Consider the following 22,010-nt stretch of genomic DNA (forward strand, 5'->3'; position numbering starts at 1 on the left):
ATGGCTTCGAAACTCGTCGAAGTTGATTCATTTTAAGGGAATATTACACCCCTTAAGTTAAAACAAAGGATAATAATATGGACGATACAATTTTATGGTATTGTTAAGATCTTCCGCATAGGCAAAATTAAAAAAAAAAACATTAGGTACATTTGAAGCATTTATTTTTAAATTGTATACACTTTTCCTAAGTTCTCGGTTATCTTCACGTCCCTGAGTTTTTAAACCTGGAAATAGTGATATATTAATACGTATACTTTATAAACATATTTGTAAACAAAACAACGCAATAATGAGAACAGCCATAACTCTCATACATGCATACTCATACATAAAATATTTACGACCAATATTCTGACAAATTTCAGCAAATTTGATAAAAAATACTTTTAATATTCTATTTCAAGTTGGAAATTGATTCACAAATTTGTCAATATATAGGAGTAATCAAAAGCACATACATAAAATAAGTAGGAAAATGAAGTGTTTACATTAATTGGAAAATAAAAGTTATTTAAATTTTTTACAATTTTATAAAAACTTTTGAGGTCTTGTTAATTTTTGGTAAATTAAACAAAGATGCAATTGGTAGAGTACGATCTCTGTATGACCTTTGATATTTGACAAGGGACTGTACCTAATTACAAAATACTCCATTAAAAAGAATATTCTCTTCTGATTTCAAATAAAATAAGAAGGAATGGTCAGCAGTAAACCTCTTTGGGCGATAGGAAATTATGGCCGAATGAAATGCAATATTGAATTCTGGAACAAAATTTAAATTTAATTATGGAATATACATAAACGTTGGAACAACTGAGAGAAATACTTGGAAATACGGAGATACAAATATATACTTACAGTAAATAGCTATTATTTTAAAAACTAACAAATAGATGCGTTAGAACATATACTAGAAGAATGAAGCCCAATCACCATTCACACATGCAAACCCATGAAGTTTGAATTTCCGAGCAAGTTGCTAAATTTAATGGTCAGAAATTTGGAATTAACATCACAAACAGAGCAGTAGAAAATGCGTATTGTTTCTAAAAATATTACACGTAGATAAATTCTTCATTTTATTTTATAATATGCAAAGATTCAAAATATTTAAATTAATGACACTTATATTAGATATAATTGTATTAAGACTGACCTAATTGAAAAATGCTCCGTTAAAAATAATATTTTCTCCCGCTTTCAAATAAAATAGGAAGGAATGATCAGCATTAAACCTCTGAGTGGGAAAGGAAACTACTGCCGAAAGTAAAGCAATTCCGAATTCTGGAACAAAAATACATACAAATTTAGTTGGAAGAAACTTCAAGGGACATTTAGCGTTACTGTTATTTCCATATGTATAGGATACATGAGTTATATTTAGTGTTGAGTCACGAGTTCAGAGAGCTAGGATAATAAATGTTACAGTACGTATAGAGTAACTTGTTCTCAATTAAAATGTTGATGTGGTCGAAATGAATTTCGATTGGATCGCGAATTTGGAGTAGGTCATAGTTTTGGCTATTTGTACCACTACACATGAACACAACCCACATGCCGATGAAAAAATTATGAACTCCTAAAAATACCTAAGCGTGGTAAGCTCCGTTGATAAGAGTTATCTTTCTATTTATCAAATAAAAGAGGAATGGGTGATCAGCATAAAATTCTATCCGAGGAACTGGGTTGAAAATACGGTCAGCTGTCAAAAAATCTGAAAAGAATGGCCTAAGAATTAGCAAGCCAGTTTATTAAATGTTGTAACAAACGCTACGGCTGAACATCTTTATTTGAACGTTAATTGAACGGCTAATTAAGCTAGTTGGCTGCAACATATACAAACAATAACGACAGTAAATTTTATTTGGAACATTTCGTCTATCGAATTTTTATTAAATATGTATTCTATTGCATTTATATATGTGTATTTTTATGAGAATGGAAGACCCGTGACATGCATGAGTACAAAACGTTGTAATTTTTATAATTTCATACCCTTATGAGCATTCCATAGAAATTCACAAAGCATATGTTTTTGTCTACGTACAACATATATATGTTAAACCAAAATTTTCTTTTGGCGGCTAATCGTGCTAAATTTTAAAATACAAGTTTAATGTTATTTAAACTGACGTGAACACAAATAAAAACTAAAATACCTAATCGAAGTACACGCCGTTAAAAATAATGATTTCATTACTCATTAAATAATATACGAATGGGTGATCGGCAAAAAAAATCCTCCGAGGAAATATCATCTTCATGTTTCGATACACGCCAAACACTGAAATATTATGTTGATAAATTAAATATTAAATAAATATAATTTCAAACCCTAAAAAACAAAGGTATTATGTGTACATATAATTCACATAATTGATTTTTTTATTATAAATTTCAATTGTTTAATTTAGGTAGCAATTTTTTTTGATGGTCAACTTGAAACTAATGTCAAGTTTAATATATGCCGCAGTTTGTAAATATTACAAAGAAATCGTAACCTATAAATGACTTTTGAATTTATGTTCTGTTACAGGATTAAATAATATAGATATTAGAAACGAAGAATATCGCTTGTAACCACAACGTTAATAATTGCATAAGCTTATGATAATGAGAGTTGGCCTAGTGGCTTCAGCGTGTAACTCTCATCCCTGAGGTCGTAAGTACGATCGCCGGCCGTGCACCAATGGACTTTCTTTCTATGTGCGCAATAACATTCGCTCGAACAGTGAAGGAAAACATCGTGAGGAAACCGACATGCTTTAGACCCAAAAAGTCGATGGCGTGTGTCAGGCAAATGAGGTTGATCAACTACTTGCCTATTAGATTTAAAAATGATCATGAAACAGATTCAGAAATCTAGGGCCCAGACCTAAAGAGGTTATAGCGCCACTGATAAAAAATACATGTTAATGAGTCAAAAGTTTCTTTAGCCACAATTATTTTTATACCTAAGTGATGTAAACTCCATTAAAAATAGTCGTTTGTTCCATTTTTAAATAAAAAACGAAAGGATGATTCGCGTAAAATTGCTTCAGAGGAACGGCTTCAAATCCGAAGATGTTAGTTATGCCGAATACTGGAATACCAAAAATCAATAAATATGAGTAAATACAAGATCTTTTTTTAGTTAACGATTCTACTTAATAATAAATACGCCTACCAATTATTCGTAAGTGGTTTATAGACGCGTAAAATATCGACATCGTACGCCAAATTAACATTGTAAATTAAGTATTTATCAAATTTTTGTGACAAAGAAGTGTGTGTTATAGAGTGAGGTAAGATAGTTATAAGTTAATTAATGAATTGAAAATAAAGTTTAAAAGTAAAGAGGTCCGATGTTTTTGTTATTGAGCTGACGGCTCGAGGCAATTGATAATAGAAGTAGTACACAACCATACATTTGTATACCTAAGCAAAGTAAACACCATTAAAAATGGTAATCTCTCATGATCGTGGGTAAAATATGAAGGGATGGTTGGCAATGAATCACTTCGGACTCTGCTATATACAGTACAAGAATTCCTGCAATGCGTATAAATAAGTTTAAAAAAATAACTTATTACAAAAAAATCACATAAGCACTAAGTTCCTGTGTGGTAATGAATTGATCGCCAAAATAAAATGTGTGTGTAGTCTCTTGTCATTTTTTAAATGTTTTTAACTCTTGTTAGTAAATAATTTCAAAACAAAAAGCAATGAAGTAAGCAGACCAACGTTAGAAAAGTTAAGAAGCATTTTTAAAACAGTTTGGCTTCTAGATAAAGCGAGAGAAGAGAAAGTAGTACCAAAGAATAGAAGACACCATTAAAGAGAGTGCGATAATGAACTCTTAAGAAGAATAGAAAAGGCGAGTCAGCGCAAAATCTTTCTGAATTTATATAAGAATGCAATTGTAGGAAGCCTGAAATACAAAAAATAAACATACCTTTTAAATTTAGGTTAAATGAGGGAAATACGATCAAAAATCATGTTTTTAAGGCATTTATTTGTAATTTGTTCAATTTGGAAAATAAAAATATAAATGATATCGAATGGAATTTTGACAATTATGAAGGAAGTTTAGCAAACTGTCAAAGCTTTAGTTCTTTCGGTTACAATTTAAATATCACATTTCAGTACGTATTAAATTTAAAATTTTGAAATTAGATTCATTCAAATTTGACTCCACTGAAGATGGGAGTTGATTCGGTTCTAATTTCAAAATAAAACGGTCTGTCAGCCAGGAAGAATTTTGCTTGTGGTTCATCTAAAATAAGGCTGGTAGCGACCGCTGCGAACGCTGAAAAACAAATGAAAGATAAGTAAAAATGTGTCTCTACTGCAAATATAATGAATGTTATAGCAAATAGGTTAGCGAGGGATGCGCTGGAGTCATTTTTTATTTCCTCGTTGTTGAAATGCATATTTATAAGAAAAATACGTGAATAAAGTGAGAACATACAAAGAATTCACGCATGTATGTTTATATATAAGAGACTCCAGTCTCTTATATATAAATTGGACAGTGGAGTGGACATTAACAAGTCAGAGGTCATGAATGTGTGTAGTATTATATAAATGTACCCATTTACTATTGTATGTAAATGATAGGATTCAAGCTATAAGCTTAGTATTTAAAAATAAGTACCTATTTCCGGTGACGCCATTTACATTTTGGTTTTGAATTGCTTTGTAAAATATTATTATGGGAAGAAAGGTTAACGATGCTTTAACCTACGCTTCACAGAATAACAATAAGATCTAATCAATATTTCATTTATTTCTTTTAAAATTACAAAGACATCGCTAGGATGTGGCAAAACGTAATCAGTAAAATAAAGAAAATATATTGGAGTTATTGATCATTGGTTGTTGATTTTTATGTGTATTGTTTAACTCAAAAAAAATAATTAAAATAAGACAAAAAATGCTGGCAATTAGTTTGTATTGATTAAGACAATTTCGTTACATTGTATGATACTGTTGAACTTATAATTTGTTGTGTGTGATTATTGTTTTACACCACTGAATAGTGTAACTGTGTTGAGTTTGATCTCAAAATAAAATGGTCTGTCAGCGAAAAAAATCTTTGGTTCTGGATCAGCAATAGAACTTTCGACGACTACTATATATTCTGAAATATAAACATAATTTAATTCGTATTTTGTTTCCACAAGAATCGAACACTAAATATAAACAGCTGTGATAAGGTGTCTTTATCAACTACACGATGACTGTATAATGCATGCCAAACAATAAAATCGCATATCGTGAAGGCAAAGTTTAGGAATGATTTATTTTAACTTTTCTGTTAACCTGACACGAAACGTTCCATTTTTGGCCACTTTTGGAACTTTAAAGATTTAATACAGATAATAATCGTTTATTTTCTAGGCATTTATTATAGGCTGAATTATAGCTAAATACGTTAATTGAGTATTAGAAAATTGAATTTCCGTTAGTTCAGTGTCATAATAGTGTCTCAGACATTTGCGGAGAATACACACAATAGATTCCTTGTTAATGTACATATTTTGGACTTAAAGAAACCCACAGTATGTATAGAATAATTTATTAAATACAAATCAAGTTCAATATTATTCAGCTTTAACGCCGTTAAAAATGGGTAAATCGTGTAGCCTTATTTCAAAGTAAAATGGTCTATCAGCAAAAAAGGTCTTAGTCGGGTCAGGGATAAAACTGGATGCGTAGCTAACACCGAAAGCTGAAAAAAACCTTCGAATGAAATATAATAAAATATGATAGAAAATGATCAAACAATAATTGAAAGAATGTTGTAAGGCCAAAAACATCCACTTAAACATGTCATAAAAAGGAACTGTCGTAATTTTTTTTATGTAACAGGGGGGAGGGGCAAACGAGCACTATTGTCATCTGATGTTAAGTGATACCGCCGCCCATAGACTATAGCCAGTGGGCTCGCAAGTTTGTGGCCGGTCTTTTAGGTTACATAAGAAATACGTCAACCTGGCTTCTAATGTAGTGAGAACTGTATTTCAGAAGCCTGTGGCTACTCAGTTACATGATACTTCAGTTTAATCATTTAAATAAATAAAAAATACTAATAAACAATAACACTCATAATTTTTTAATTATTTAATAGACTTTCTATAGTAAGGCAGGTATTTTCTGCATTTATTTCAGTGCAAAGAGTAGATTAGACTTAGTCGCAATATGTAATACTTCGTTTACATATAATAATATATGTTATGTAGTATATTATTTTACCATATAAGTTTTCGTTATTAAATTATTTTATATGACGACTGATGTGGTTTAAAATGTAAGCCCTATGGTTCGTATTTGGCAAAATCCCAACTTGAAACTTTTAGTATTTTAATAAATATTTAAACATAAACGTTAAATATGTTTCGCATTCATGCCAAATATAGTTTTATTTTTTATTTAAAATTTTCCACTAGTCCTATACATTAATATATTCACGCCTTTGTTCTCGAAGGGGTAGGCAGATCGAATCTCCACTTCCTACGATCCTGACCTACCTCTCTCCTTTCAACCACTTTCATGACATTCACCATGTTTGTCGGTTCCTTCTTTTAACTTATATATTTTATGAACATTGCACATCAATTATGAAAAAGGTTTTTCAATACAGAAGCGAATGTGAAAAATATCCATGTCAATTTTTGCTCGTGTTATTAACCTACCACTGTTATTAAGAACTTTACGCCAAGAGAGCAATATCAACTACAACGATATATCGACGTTTTTGTTTACAACTTCGATGTAGTCCTTTTGATGCCAATATCCGTAGCGCTGTTGCCATCTTTAGATCACTTTGTACATACATTTAAGACTACGGACTAAGTCTAGTCACTGGAAGGCTCTGTTTTGACTAATCGCAGTCTTTATCCGCATTACTTTGTTTTGTTCCTTACAATCCTTTATTAGCCCTCTCTCAGTGAGCATACTCATTAACGGATGCAGTTCAAAATTTAGTTAGAATTATATAAAATTGTCATCATAATATATATCGCGACTTACCGTTGGCTGCTGCAGCTTCAGCGCCTTCCTCATTAACTTCAATGAAAGCCTTCTGTATAGCTTCACTTACGACTAAGTCACCCTGTCCCTTGATCAGGTTATTTAAACGGGCTTCTCCAGGTGTAAATAGTTTCGTAACTTCCATCTGAAAGAATATTCAGTTCTAAAGTATTCTTTTAATGGGCATCCCACAAAATTGTTTGAGGAATAAGATTGTTTAATGTAGTAATAATTTAACACGAAAGGACTCAGAGGAAGAAGGAGAAGAGGGCACCGTAAGAAAAGGTGAATAGAAGATATATAGAAGTTTTGGAAGCGAATAGAGAAAGAAGGCCGTGGAAAAATCTGTAGGAGTCCTTTAACCGTGAAAGGGGTTCCGATCAATGGCACAGAAGAAAGTTAGGATGACAAGAAAAAGAAAATGTTTCTAACAAATCTAAACTCTACATTGCTGATAATAAAAGGGTTTTATTATTATTATGTTCACCATAATAAATGAAGATTTAAAATCGCAGGTTAGATCAAAAATCTTTATACTAAAAAAAACCAGTTAATAAATTACCTTCGATAAAACATCTTTCAGGTTTGTTGTAGTTTCGATTTTGAACTTAGGAATAGTGACTTCAACTTCAGTGGAGTACATGCTAGATATGGCTCTGTTGAGTGCTGATGGGTCTCGTAATTTCTCCTCAAGCTTGTTTATACCATCGATTTCGTTGGGGAGCACCAGTACCATGGATGCTTCATCACCTTCATAAAACATTTGTAGGATCTGTAAAATACATGTGAATCAAGCCTAGCCTGTACTCGAGTACTAAATAATAAGGATTACATTAAGTCCATGTTATTATGTCTAACAGTAGTAGTACACGATCTCCAACGGAGTGAAAGTCAAATTCTTTCACTTGTCTCACATCCTTGCCATTATTTCCCAATACTTCTCCGCTATCCCTTTTATTTACAATACTTTAATGTACTGTTATTTAAACCAAGAGATTTTACGGTATCTGGAAACTACAAGAGTTATAAAAGTCTATACTATAATTCTTACTTTAGCGTCTAATTCTGGAACCTCGGCGTAGTTGAATTCAGATTTTTGGGACATCATCGGAATTTTTGCTGATTTCTCTTTTGTAATATGGAACTCCTGGTCGTATGTCGCGTAAGTGCTGAATGGACTCTTCCAGAGACCCTATAGAACATTAAATAAATAATGCAAAACAATTTGATAAGAAATACAATAAAGTACATACATATTCATGTATATATTAATATATACCTAAGTTTATTTTTACTATATAGTAATAGGTAATGAAGGAGTAGGTAATGAAAATTGTAAATACTGTATATTGTTTTTTTAGGTTTAAATAAACGATATAAATGTGAATATAATTGAAGATATTATATTTTACGTGTGAACGCGCACGAGAAACGCTTCGTTTTTATAGAAAGAATGAAAGCGTATTTCATAAGATACAAGGGTTAAGACACAGTCGAGAATTAGTACTAAGAATCTCATATGTCATATACATTTGGATACATTGGATTTGTCATAAACAAGTCACACTTAGTGAACAGTCTCGAAGCATACCGACGGCGGGAAACGACTGTATTTGGTCTGAAATCTCTTTTAATTTGCAAAAAAACTGTGATAAAAATTCACTTCGATGGAAATTTTCAGCAACTCCATGGAGACCTTTCATCGTGTCGTTTTAGAAACCTTGCTATGTCCATTTATTTCCTATAATTATGTATTTACAGTGTATATTCGTGGATGCTTGGTCCCATGCGACTTCTTCAATACAAAGAGTCCTCTCGAGTTTTGTGTGCTGAGATCTTGCGGCCTACTCGATTGTGAGCAAGTTGCATGGATCTGGTTGGTACTGCGCCTTCTTAAGTTCTCTTATTTTTTTACACATGATTATCTTTTCTATATCATACATTCATAAGTATTAGATTGTTCTCATTGTAACATGAATTATGTTAGAGAGCAAACATATGATTAATTTTGAAGTAATTGCGTATGTTAAATATTACCTTAAAGTAGATGGCGTTGACAAGAACAGCACTAGTAGTGGCATCCAAGGAATCTGGGTCAACGAGGTCTTTAATTTTTTTATTTGTTTGGTCTTCAACCTGTAATTAATTTTTGTGTCAACCCAATTGTTACTTGTTTATTTTTTAATGGAATTCACATCTGGAAATCAGATAACGATTTTAATTGCATTGATGACTTGTTTGATTGATGGATTTTCCGGGTTTGAGTAAATTCTACATTTCTGCTAAAAATTTATACAAAATGTTACTGGCAGAAAACTGCCTAACCAGCTCAGCTGCGAAGGCGGCATAGGAAATCTAATAGAGACAGACACTACAATTCTGCAAAAAAACCCGTATAAAAACATAAAATTTTATTAAACCAGATATACTCGTAAATATATAGATTTACGCTGGTAGAAAATTCAACTGCCTAACCAGTACTGCGAAGGTTGTATAGGAAAACTGAGACAGACACTACAATTCTGCAAAATAATAATGAAAATCCCGTATTAAAAAATGTTTCTATGAAACACAAAATTTTATTGAACCGTATATATATAGATATACACTGGTAGAAAAATCAACTGTCTCACCAGTACTGCGAAGGTTGCGAATGTTATAAAATACCGTTTTCGCATCAAACATATTGTGATGAGAATAAAACTTCATGTTTTATTCTTGTCACAATATGTTTATTGAATTGGATTAGACTAAAATTACTCTGTAGATGCATTGTAATTATTTTACAATGATTTCAATAATTGTCTAAATAGTTATTAGAATTTTAAAATTATTGTCGTTAAATGTATTACCCAAGCGTTGATTTCGCTCGCGGTTTTCTGTGCTTGAGTAAAGTCAACATTTTTAACTTCGGAATTGAACACGTCACGGGTGGTCGTTGCAAAGTTTTCATTTAGTTCATACTTGGACGCGATGTATATTTTACTCGCTGTTTTTAATTCCACTCCTTTTACGGATTTGAGGCTTCTTTCGGCCTGTGAAAACGCGGCTTTTGTCTGAAACATAAATATTCATAAGAACCGTAAACTTTTTCAATTTAATTAAAATATGCATTATATTATATCTCGCTAATTATAATGATGTTACGCTACGTTTAACGAAATATGGAAGTTTAGTCTGTGAAATAACTTTTTAGATTCCAGATATCTCTTGACCTTAAAATACTTAAACCGTTTACGACTAACAACATAAAGTACAGCTATTGCATTTGTCTTACAATAAAATTAAAAGACATAAAAAGATAGGTTATTAACTATCAATACAATAATATAAGTTGTTAAGCGACTGAGTATTTTAAATAAAAAAAATATTACTAAAAATTAAATTGGAAGTGTAATTTTTTTTTATATTGTAAAATTTATGTCTACTTAGTATTGTATTTTAGAATTGTTAGTTATATTAACAAAATGCATTATATATAAAGTCATGTACTTTAATAAATTATAGTTTTAAGTACAGAGTAAACTCCAAATAACATCTCTCGACTGAACGAGGATCTCCCTAATGCGTCAAAAACATGGTCAAATCCTAACTAAGAATAACATAAAACTAAAATAAAGTACAATTAAGCTATTTAAAAAATTTACAGTAAACCTCCTGCTATCTAATCTTTTCCAAGTACATTTTTAAATTACAGTATATTACCCACATATGCTTCACAAATAGGTCCCTCCCCGGTGAAACTTTGGTTGGCTTAGCTTGTATGGAAGACATGATACAATCTACATAACATTACACCATTATAGCAATAACTATACTACTAGTAATTGAGTAGACTATTGATGACCGTGACTAATAAGTTGGAGTCATGGATTATCTACACCTTTTTCTTCTCTCCATTTAACGACAACTCTCTATAACGCCATAAATTGCACAGTCCCTTTAGTGTCGTTATACAGAGTTTACACTGTAACTTGAATCCCTCGAATAACCTCCACTTACCACATTGTCGTTGGGCATGCCAATGGCCTTCAAAAGTTCGTCGTGTGATTCACCCTCGGAAGCTAAGGCGAGCTGGGCCAACGGGGTCAGCACAGAGTATGCTGACAGCACTACACTCTGTTGAGGCTTCTCCTTCACTATTTCCTGTAAAGAACGTAATTAGTATTTTAATTAACTGCTAAGCAATCGTTATTTCATTACTTACATTTCTCGACGCTTCGAGTACAGTGGTCAGTCGTTCAAGAAGTTTTATGTTTATATAAACAATATTTATTTGTAATAATAAAAATGAGGCTATTTTGTTATACTTATATTCGATTCCAATTTATAAGTATAAACACAGACGGACAAGCTCTGTTGAACCTGATATTTTTTAAGGGAGTTGTATTTGCCTGTGTTATTTTTCTTAGATGTCCAGTCTACAATATACCTAACATCTTGGGATAACACATAGCTCCCTATATACGCCTATGCACCGGTTGACTACTGTAATTATATTTTGAGGTTATACAATATTTTCAATTTGTGGTACGTCTGCGGTCTACACCTTTCTATTATCATATAAAGATACATAACAAGCTTTTAAAGCCTTGCTACACAAAATTCAACTTCTTTTACTGTAAATCAAATCATGGACTTCCCGGTCAAGTTTTGAATAAAAAAATATATTTCATTACAAAATACATCAAATATAGCCATCCCAAAAAAGTAGATTTTTGGGTCCTATTTTTATTTATTGGGTCAAAGACATGACGATTTCCTCACGATGCTTAACTTCTTAATGTGGGTTTTAAAGCACAAGCCTTGACTATTGTTAATCACTCCATAATTGTAATTGTAAAAAAACTAACATAATAAAATAACATACAGGATATTTTGTAATATATAATCAATATAAAAATTATTACTGTCCTCGCAGAAGATATATAATTCGTTGTTATGGCTAGTTTTTATTACAATACCGATACAGGAAAATTGCAAGGACATGGTCATAGGAGTTAATTGAATTCTAAAAATACATCACTTACATCATAGACATTGAAGCTAGTATGCGGTACGAAATTAAAAAAAAACCATCTAGGATTAGCTAAATAAGTTTATAATTAATAAAAAATTGTTTTGTGTGGGTGAGTGGGTGTGTGGGTATATGGTTGTAAAATTATTGTACGAGCCAAGGCTGTACACTTTTCTCACTTAGGCTTTCTTAGTTTTTCAAAATAAAATGAATCAATGGCGCTACAACCTTTTTAGATTTGGGCCTCAGATTTCTGTGTCATTTCATGATCATTTTTGTAAATTGAATAGGCAAGTAGATGATCAGCCCTCTGTGCCTAACACACGCCGTCGACTTCTGGGTCTAAGGCAAGTCGGTTTGTGCCTCACAATGTTTTCCTTCGCCGTTCGAGCTAATGTTATATGCATACATAGAAAGAAAATCCATTAGTGCACAGCCGGGGATCGAACCTACGACCTCGACGAAGAGAGTCGCACGCTGAAGCCACTAGGCCAACACTGCTCTATCTATATATCTTAGTTTTATAAGCGTGTTGATTTCCTAATTCGTGGGAGTTACGGCCCGTTAGTATAGCCAGACGTAGGAACGCCTCCTGTTCCATTCATTCGTTACATAGCAATTAACATTTCATTATTTCGCTTATATTCTATTGTTGTACGCGAGTAGTTAATGTAGAACTAAAATCTTTCAATATTTAAACTACCCCGATGTCCCAGGTACCATACACATGTATTAATAGCTTCATATAAATGATGAATTCAAGATATTACAGTAGAAACGCAAAGTAATCAATCAATCAGAGGTAGAAATTATAAAACCCATAACTGTTATCGGAATTAAATTATGCATTTTACTGATTATATTGTTGATTTAACTCTAAAATGTATGATAATCTGCAAGTAGAATTTTATAAGCATGGATTCGACATTCATTTTTTATAATATTTTCACAAAGTTTAGTAGTTTTTAAGTTTATTACACATAATGGAATCAACACTTTCTATCCAGAACTTGACATCGGTAGTGGGCTGATCATTTTTCAAAAAAACATTGTTAAATCTATAGTCGTCGTTTATAGTCTATAGTCTATCCGCTACCTAATCCGCTCTTTTGATAGTGATTTTTTGCTTAATAATTAACTAAAAAATACTTGTATTTTTATTTTATGTAAGTTTTATTTTTATTTTTAGTGGCATTTTTTTATAAATTTTTGAAAATAAAGCTTGCATATATACTGTAGATAATGTATTATGTATCATGTACTTTAATTAATAAAAAATTGAAAAAAAAACGCACATATGAAAATATGTAATTTCTCTTTGTATACAATATAGATAATAATAAAATACTCACAGAAAACATTCTCGATGTGAAAGCTTCATTTCCATTTCTGAGGTCTCTCGATAAGTCTTCGGCCATCGTGACCGCGGCCACCGTAAACACTGAAAAACATTAGCGAATTTTAATACTCAAAATTTACTTCATTTCAATTTTGGATAATACAGGTCAACTGGTGAATTCAAGTTAAAAGCTATGTTAGAAATTAAATGTTAAAAAGGAGCGCGTCAATCTTAATATAACGTCAAGAAGACGTAGATTTGAACCAAGTTTATTAATTTGATAATGCTATTCGGTCGATAACAATTTGCTTTTTCGATTCGATTTACTGAGCTTACTGTCAACTAAAATTCGTATAAACTTAGTTTAATATGACTAAACATAAATGGTCCAGCCAATGTATTTGACGTTTCAACTTATTAACTTAATAAATAAACATTTATATATAAACTCACTTTTTAATTAAGAGTTTGTTGATAATCTTTTTAAATTAAAAATATAATGAAGTCGGATTACATATACGAAGAACAATATGTACTATTAAAGACAATAAGTAAGTGTGTGCGTTGTGATCTTAAAATGTTTTGCTTATTTCGTTAAAAAAGACGACGCGAACTTGACGTTTGAATTACAACATGAACATCATTATCGGTAGTCTCTTTCAGGCAACCCTAGGAAGAGCAAAACTAAAAAAGAAAATATGATGCGTAAAGTGCACGAAGTGCATAACAACATCTTGTAAAAAAATTATAGAACGTTAATCTAAAATAATACAAAAATATATACTAAAAACCGAAAATCTTATCTCACGGATTTATGAAATCCCTATTTGAATCTATAATTTCATTAAAACTACAATATTTCGTATCAAATTTTTGTTCAGTTAACATATGTTTTTAAGTTATAGTTAGGTTTCCCTTATAGTGTGTTATTTTTTAGAGAATAAATGCATTAAACGCATTCTTTGGGTCTTTGAAAAATCTTGTACATATGAAAACACCGGATATATTCATGAATCATAAAAAGGTTTTTATAGCTTGTTATTTTTATATATCAGTAATAAATTTTTTGAACACCAATTAAATTAAATTAAACAATAATCTATAACAACTTTTTGTTATCAATAGAATCATACAAAAAATTAACACGGAAACAAAAAACCAAACGTTTTTTTAGTAATTAATCTCCAAAAACAAGTTTGAAAATCACCGTCTAGATTTTTTTGCGGTTGCCAAGGCAATAGTTTGGTATTTATTACGTCATTGTAACATAGATGAAACTTCACATCCTGATCAAATAACCATATACATTGCTGGTATCATGTTATCTTTTAAGGGAGTTGATTTAAGCAACCCCAAATGCAATGCAAATTCTTAGTAGGGTACTAAAAAAACCGACATCTTGTATTTTTGTCGAATTTTAAACTTCCTTCTTCGGGGTTTTTAAAGTATTCGTTTGTCTCTTTTTATGTCAATATTAACACAGTATATAGCAGTGTTGGCCTAGTCTTCAGCGTGCGACTCTCTTCCCTGAGGTCGTAGGTTCGTTCTCCGATGAACAATAGACATTCTTTCTATATGCGCATTTAACATTCGCTCGAACGGTGAAGGAAAATATCGTGAGGAAACCAGCCTGACCCAAAAATTCGACGCCGTGCGTCAGGCACAGAAGGCTGATCACCTACTTGACTATTAGATTAACAAATGATCATGTAACAGATACAGAAATCTGAGGCCTAGACTTAAACAAGTTGTAACTCCATTGATTATTATTATTATTAACATAGTATGATAGATCGAGACGGTAAATAAACTAATAGAACTGCAAAAGGAAGTAAAATATGTTGGTGCAAACGGGGTTTCAACACACAACCTTGAGCCTTGTACGCGTAAGCATTTGTTTACCTTACATATTTTTTGAATACATTAATTATTTTATCTAGGAAGCTATCGCACTAAACCAGTGTTTCCCAACATGGGGCCCATGCCCCACAGGGGGGCAATTTAATTGTTAAGAATGGCAATCGAAATCAGCTAATATAACAACGTTGAGACTTCAGACTGACTTCAGACTAAGGTAATTGGAACTCAATAATCGCAAGGATCTCACTTAATTAATATAGAAAAATCTTTATTAAAATTATTTGGAATTTTAACTACAGTTTTTCATTATATTTTTAAAACTTATTAATTGTTACGTTAACAGTTTCCTAGTGATTTAAATTTTTTAAGTGAACAATTAAAGTTTTTAATATATAAATTATGTATGTTGGCTAATCGTTACTTTTTTTGAAATCGGTGAAAAACAAACTTGACATTAAACTAGGTTAAAAATACAATGCGTAACTAGAACGTATGTAACTGTGACGAATCTTTAGTATTTATTTGTTAATTTGTTATTATTCATGAATATATGTAATATATAACTATATGTATACAACTCTAAACGTCACCGAGGGACGTTTCTTTCTTTCCTTATTTAAACAAACAAAAGTTCTTTCATTCCAAATACTATATCTTACAAACTAATAGGACGACAGTTGTCAAATTTTTGCACGTGTCTTTTAATGGTTAGGGTTAACTAAAACTGTTAATCAGCAGCGCCATCAATGTGTCAGCATACCAACTTTACAGCCCACCTATATGTGATATTTGATCATACAGTGAAGTGAAACATCGTTAAGTAACCAGCCTCGAACCCAAAATACGTCAAACGACGAGTGTCAGACGTCAGAGTGTCAGTGTCAGGATCACTGTCCTATTAAGAAAAATTATATCAGTTGTATGTATGTATGTTACATTTGAGGCATATATTTGTGCCAATTTTTGTTGTTTTTGAGTGCCTCGCCATTTTTTTGACATAACGTAAGCATAACAATTACTTACTACAACTATACAAAATTAGTCATGATAATTAGTGGAAAAACCTATATATTTTTACGGTTTTTCCTGATAACAAGTTAATGAAACCAACATAGATAAGGGGAAGTTTGTTTTTGTCACAAGTAATCGATATTATTGGTCGTGAGTTCGGATCCCACTGGGCAATGGATTTTCGGTCACTTGTTTTTACGATGAAGGAAAACAGCACGTCCAAGATTTAAGCAGCTTGTGTCAGGCATGAAAGGTTGTTCACTTGTATCTAAAGAGGTTTTTTGAAGTCTGCCCGAACAAGGCATCGGGCACGCATTTTTCGTCTATGTGGAATTTTATTATCTGTGATTTTCCCAACTCAAGTGAAATTTTGGCTTTAACATACTCCGGTTTTACTATGATGTCGTTCGCGTTGTTAATTGCGCTTGTAGAAAAAATAATTGAAGTAAAGCTGGTATTTAAACGTACGATCTTAAGGTTGAGAAAATCGACTAAAGATTCATTTCGCCAGAATGAGGGTAGAAAACGTATAGGTGAATTTTACCCTTTAATAAATGGTAAAAATGTACCAAATTTATACACAAATATGAATATATTATACCCATATAAAAATATCAAATGAATAATTAATATAATTACTTGTTTTATATTTTTATACTTATGAAAATTCTACCTTCGATTCCAAGTTAAAAATGTATCGAAACTAATTTTCAATAGTATTTCGGAGGTATTAAATGATTATATTTTTATGTAATGTAAATACGTCTTTAACACTTTGAGTCAAGATATAGTTTCCAATACCTAATCATTTTAAGGTATTCCAACTTTTACGGTTACGGTGACCCCTCTGTAATGTAAACGTTTGCCCTTTTAACCGATTTCATATTGAAACTGTTTTGGCCTCGAACATACTATAGAATAATATTTTTAACTTGTGTCCGTGACATGCATACAGTATGGTTTGGTTGCAATTGTCCTTTTTTTATTCTCAGTATGCTTCCTTTCTTGGGTCTTTGGTAGTGTGGTAGCATGCCACATGTACCATGTTAGACAAGCAAAGAAACACAGACATAGGAGATAAAACAGTTGTGAGAGGCATTCTCACTAAGATAGACAAAATGAAATGGAGATAGACAGGTCATAAGCTGTTGCATAAAATATTAAAATAATAACGGTACCCTAGAGACGGAAAACAAAGAAAATGCCGACGTAGGAAGAACTGGAATTAACAGAAGGCTACAACTGGAGAAGAGTCGTAAAGGATAGAGAACAGTGGAACAGGCTAGAGGAAGCCTTTGCCAAGAAGCACACTGAACTCCAAAATATATTGTAGTTAAATAATAAAAATGATTACATAGTTTCGGTATGTAAAGGCTATATTATTATTATTACTATATAATACAAGTGTCACATATAACTGTAATTAAAATATGCTAATAAATTAAAACATCTGTCACTAATAATGAAGAAACCATTAAAAACTAATCTGATGCCACTTCCAAAAAGAAAATCATACATATCCAAAAGCATTTATTATTTTTAATAAAACATTTGGCATAAGGTCAATTTTTCGATATACAAGACACAAGAAGTCAAGGTTAAAAGATAAACTTGATAAAAAGATGGATGTTGGTGACCAAGAATATTACTAAACTTTATCCTCATAATAAACAATATTGCATTTTTTTAATATAAAATAACTACAATTGTACTTAACTGACCTCTAATCTATCATGTTAATTACACTTTTGTTATTAACTTTAACGTTATAACTAATAAATAAAGTTAAGGTATAAGTTATTTAAATTCAAAAAATAACTTACAATAAAATAAAGCGAGCTTCATAATGCCAGTCGATCCGTCCTCTTGCCGGTCACACACTAACCAGTTACAAAGGTGTACCTTCTCTTTAAGTACATCTCGATGTTGTTATGTCAAACAATACCGGGTCATTGGGAATTCACAGAATAATCTTTGTTTATATTTGAATGCGTGATAGTAATTCACATAATTTATTTAAGGAAATAATATGTAAATACAAAATTATTTTTATTAATCCATTTGTACGTTATGTAAATTAAAAACAACAGAATTAGGTATATATCTAATCTAAAGTTACCAAAAACAACAGAATGGTTGGGATATTAAAAATTATTTAACGTAATTTAACGCGATAAACAGTGTTCTCTTTGTTTGTCAAAAATGGTAAATTGGGTTTGAAGTTGAAGTGTATGACATATAAATACGAGAATATAATTTAATATTCATATTTCATAAGAGAACTTGCTCTTAATCTACATTTTTATGTAGCATAATGAGAATTTCATGCTAATTATTTGACTTATTTATATATAATGCAATTAATAGCCGTGTAACTCTCGATAGCAACAACAGAATCGATGCTCTATAACAGCGATCCCGATTTTGAGTATTAAGTTTTTGCCACACGCGATTTCAAGGTTACGATGTCAACGAACGTTTTTTAAGTTCAACTTTTCGAGGTTATACAGTACTTACTGAACACAGTGAATACTGAAGGACACAAACTTCGGTGTTTACAATACTACTATGTTCTACATTAATATAGATAATCTAGTATATTTACTGCTTTTTTAATTGTTTAATTCGTGGAATATGCTTAAATAATACAAAATATAGCACATCCTACATACACACCCTCAGTGCCTCACTTACACACCATCAAACAACACAACCGAATTTGGTATTACTTAGTTAAGTTAGGTATTAATCATTTTGATTGATTTTTTCTTTTTGGTTTTTGTTTGAACCTTGATATATTATTATCTTTGGCTATATCTTTTTGTTATATATCATTTATGTTAGCTGTTTACTAAATAAATATATATTATGTGGTGTAGTTTTTTTTTACATTTTAACATTCTGATGTCTCCGTATTTGTTTTGTTTAAATGCTAAGTTGTAAATTCTGATTTATAACATAAAACTTATTTTTTGTATATATTTATATTGGGAACAAATTCGTTATGAAGGAAGACATCATCGACTTACGATGGTTTATGGGGCATCATGAACAGAACAATTTGAAATCGTCAGTCGAAAGACATCCATAAAATAATCTTTAATAATGAATGAAATTAAACGGCTTTAGATATTTAACCTTTTTTATATTTTATGATTCCATGAAACGTATGTTAAGCAAGTTAGGTATCCATTAATTAACAAATGTGTTCTGAAGTATGAGTTTTATTTTATAAAAAGAACACACAGCCTGACTTCCCAGTGAAATAAGTCAAAACAGCAATTTTTTTCTAAATAAATTAAATTAGTATGTATTTAACATTATATTAAAACAGTCTTAATTCATTCAAGGTAAACTTTGTGTTAAAATGAAACTAATTGACAATTATCATTATTAAACGCATTTTAAGCCCGTAAAGTGTATTTTGCAGTACATTATTCTTTATTACAATCTCACTCAAAGAATTTGTTTTATATGTATTTGTCACGCTCCGATAAGACTGCTATTGTTACCATAATTATTGATTGTATTATTTTATATTCTATATGAACTAAGCAAAATCTTGACATTAGTATATAAGTAGACGCACCATTTATTAAATAAGCTAAAGAAATAAATAAATAATAAACCTTATTAAACTCCTGCGCAGTGACAGCACTCGTGACGCACCTTACAGTAATAGCATTGTCAATTGTATAATTAGTTAAAAAATAAATTAAAAATGAGATAAGCTAATGTATAGTCTGCTATTTGTGGTCTATTGTTTATGGACTAATAACGCATAGCAGATCAATGATACATATTTATTACGAGAACTTTGGCATGTATATAATTTACTTTGTAAGTATCAGGAGGCAAACGGGCAGGAGGCTCACCTGATTATAAGTGATGTACCATGGACACTAACGTTGTCAGAAGGCTGGCAAGTGCGTTGCCGGCCTTTTAAGAATTACTATGATCTTTTCTTGAAGGACCCTAAGTCGAATTGGTTCGGAAATACTTCAGAGGGCTCTACTTCAAAGATATACATATACACATATATATTAGGTCCTTACATATGAAATTGGCGTTGATGAATTGATGATTGATGAACCATTGTTTTCTATGCACTTTTGCCATCTCATAGGTAGTTCATTGATACCTTTACAAAAAAATCCAGTCGGACGGGAATCAATAAAATCTGTGAAGGCGATTTGGACTGCCCCATCAGAGTTACATTTTTTCCCTTGCAAGAAGTTGTCCAAATTTCGAAAAAAATGGTAATCTGTTGGAGCAAGGTCCGGGGAGTACGGAGGATGTCTTAGACATTCCAATTGAAGCTCTTCTAATTTGGTAGCCGTCTGTTGTGCAATGTGGCGTGGAGCGATTGACCAGCCTAGGTTGTTTAGCCGCTAGCTTTTCCATCATGGTTTGCAATTGCTGACAATAGACATCAGCCGTAATAGTCTGGCCAGATTTGAGAAAACTGCAATGAACAATACCGGCACTAGTCCACCAACAAGCTTACAAGTAACATTTTTGGGGTTAATTTTCGCTTGGGGCAGGATTTGGCTGGCTGGCCAGGATCCAACCATTGCGCTGAGCGCTTCCGATTATCGTAAAGAATCAATTTTTCATCACAGGTTGAGTTGACAAATGATTCGGTTTAAAATACCTTCATTATTGTGCCGGTTCAGTAATGTAACGCAGCAGTCGACGCGCGTTTGCCGGTTTGCTTCAGTCAATTCGTGAGGTCCTTTCAAGCTTTTTAATCTTCCCAATTTGCTTCAAGTGAATTAAAACAGTTTTATCACTAATACCTCAGCCTGCAGCTAACTCGGACGTGGTTTGCGATGGATCCGCTTCCACGATAGCCTTCAATACTTCATTATCAACTTGGGTCTCAGGCCGTCCACGGGGCTTGTTCTGCCGGTCGAAATTTCCAGAACGAAAACGTTGGAACCAAAAACGAACTGTGTTTTCTTTTGCAACATGACCGCCATACACATCATTCACCCTTCGAGTCGTTTCCGCAGCACTAGTGCCACGGCGGAACTCGTACTCGTAAATAATGCGATACTTTAAGTTTTCCATTTTGTAAAATGAGTGACGCAACCAGAAAAAAACAGAAGAAAAAAACAAATGAATGACGGTCATCAAAGCACAAATACATGAGTAAATAGCTGTACAAATTTGAATTTGGAATTCCTTACCAAAGAGGAGAACATCGTAATTAAAGTGGCCAGTACGAAATACGCCAATTTCATATGTAAGGACCTAATATATATAATAACTATTCAAGTTTAAATATAGTTCATACTACATGTAGTTCAATGAGAAAAGTCCAGTTACGTATACACGAGAACTTAATGGAGAATAATTTCTACTAATAACATAAATAGAAAGATTTATATTTTTTTTGTTCGTACCGAATAAATTTAAAAATACAGGTTCGGTTTCAAAGTTCTTACACCAATGCAATGCTACATTATTCCTTAGTTGAGAATCAAATTTATTGATACAAATGTGCGAAGTATCCGGAAGATTTAATAGGCGTATATAAAGGGTAAGATTTAGAGACCAGACTTAGGATGCTTTTATGGGGCCGGAGACAAAAGAGCAGGCAAGTCACTTTGAATGTTGTGATAACCGCCGCCTATTGACAACTACAACGCCGGGGTCTAGCGGATGAGTTTCCGACGTTTAAGGTCGGTACGTTCTTTTCTATAAGGCCCCTAAGTTGTATCAGTTCGGGAATTCTAACTCGACCTTCGTTGATCGAATTCA

The 22,010-nt window shown here is 31.9% G+C and overlaps 1 protein-coding gene across 8 annotated transcripts; it reads right to left on the reverse strand.

The window, feature by feature from the left end:
• Window positions 1-147: 147 nt before the first annotated feature.
• On the reverse strand, window positions 148-18,210 carry LOC123707590 (alaserpin-like). 8 transcript variants are annotated; one of them, XM_045657761.1, is made up of 10 exons: window positions 18,068-18,210; window positions 13,387-13,475; window positions 11,020-11,163; window positions 9,870-10,073; window positions 9,055-9,153; window positions 8,069-8,209; window positions 7,580-7,789; window positions 7,018-7,162; window positions 638-765; window positions 148-227 (listed from the first exon to the last, which is right to left on the reverse strand). In XM_045657761.1, exons 1-9 carry the CDS (start codon window positions 18,087-18,089, stop codon window positions 638-640), a joined length of 1,182 nt encoding a protein of 393 aa, XP_045513717.1. In that variant the 5' UTR covers window positions 18,090-18,210; the 3' UTR covers window positions 148-227. The 8 variants fall into 8 exon arrangements, with proteins under 8 accessions (XP_045513717.1, XP_045513716.1, XP_045513719.1 ...); XM_045657760.1 differs by lacking the exon at window positions 638-765 and adding an exon at window positions 1,160-1,287; XM_045657763.1 differs by lacking the exon at window positions 148-227 and adding an exon at window positions 1,160-1,287 and having other exon boundaries at window positions 651-765.
• Window positions 18,211-22,010: the final 3,800 nt, after the last annotated feature.

Source organism: Pieris brassicae, chromosome 3, assembly GCF_905147105.1.
Source record: "Pieris brassicae chromosome 3, ilPieBrab1.1, whole genome shotgun sequence".
Lineage (NCBI taxonomy): Eukaryota > Metazoa > Arthropoda > Insecta > Lepidoptera > Pieridae > Pieris > Pieris brassicae.

Coding starts and splice junctions, on each gene's coding strand:
- LOC123707590 (XM_045657759.1), bottom strand. CDS start 18,089: ATGAAGCTCGCTTTATTTTATT. Junction 13,476..18,067: donor GAAGCTCGCTTTATTTTATT/GTAAGTTATTTT, acceptor AATGTTTTTCAG/TGTTTACGGTGGCCGCGGTC. Junction 7,163..7,579: donor TGAAAGATGTTTTATCGAAG/GTAATTTATTAA, acceptor ATATTCTTTCAG/ATGGAAGTTACGAAACTATT.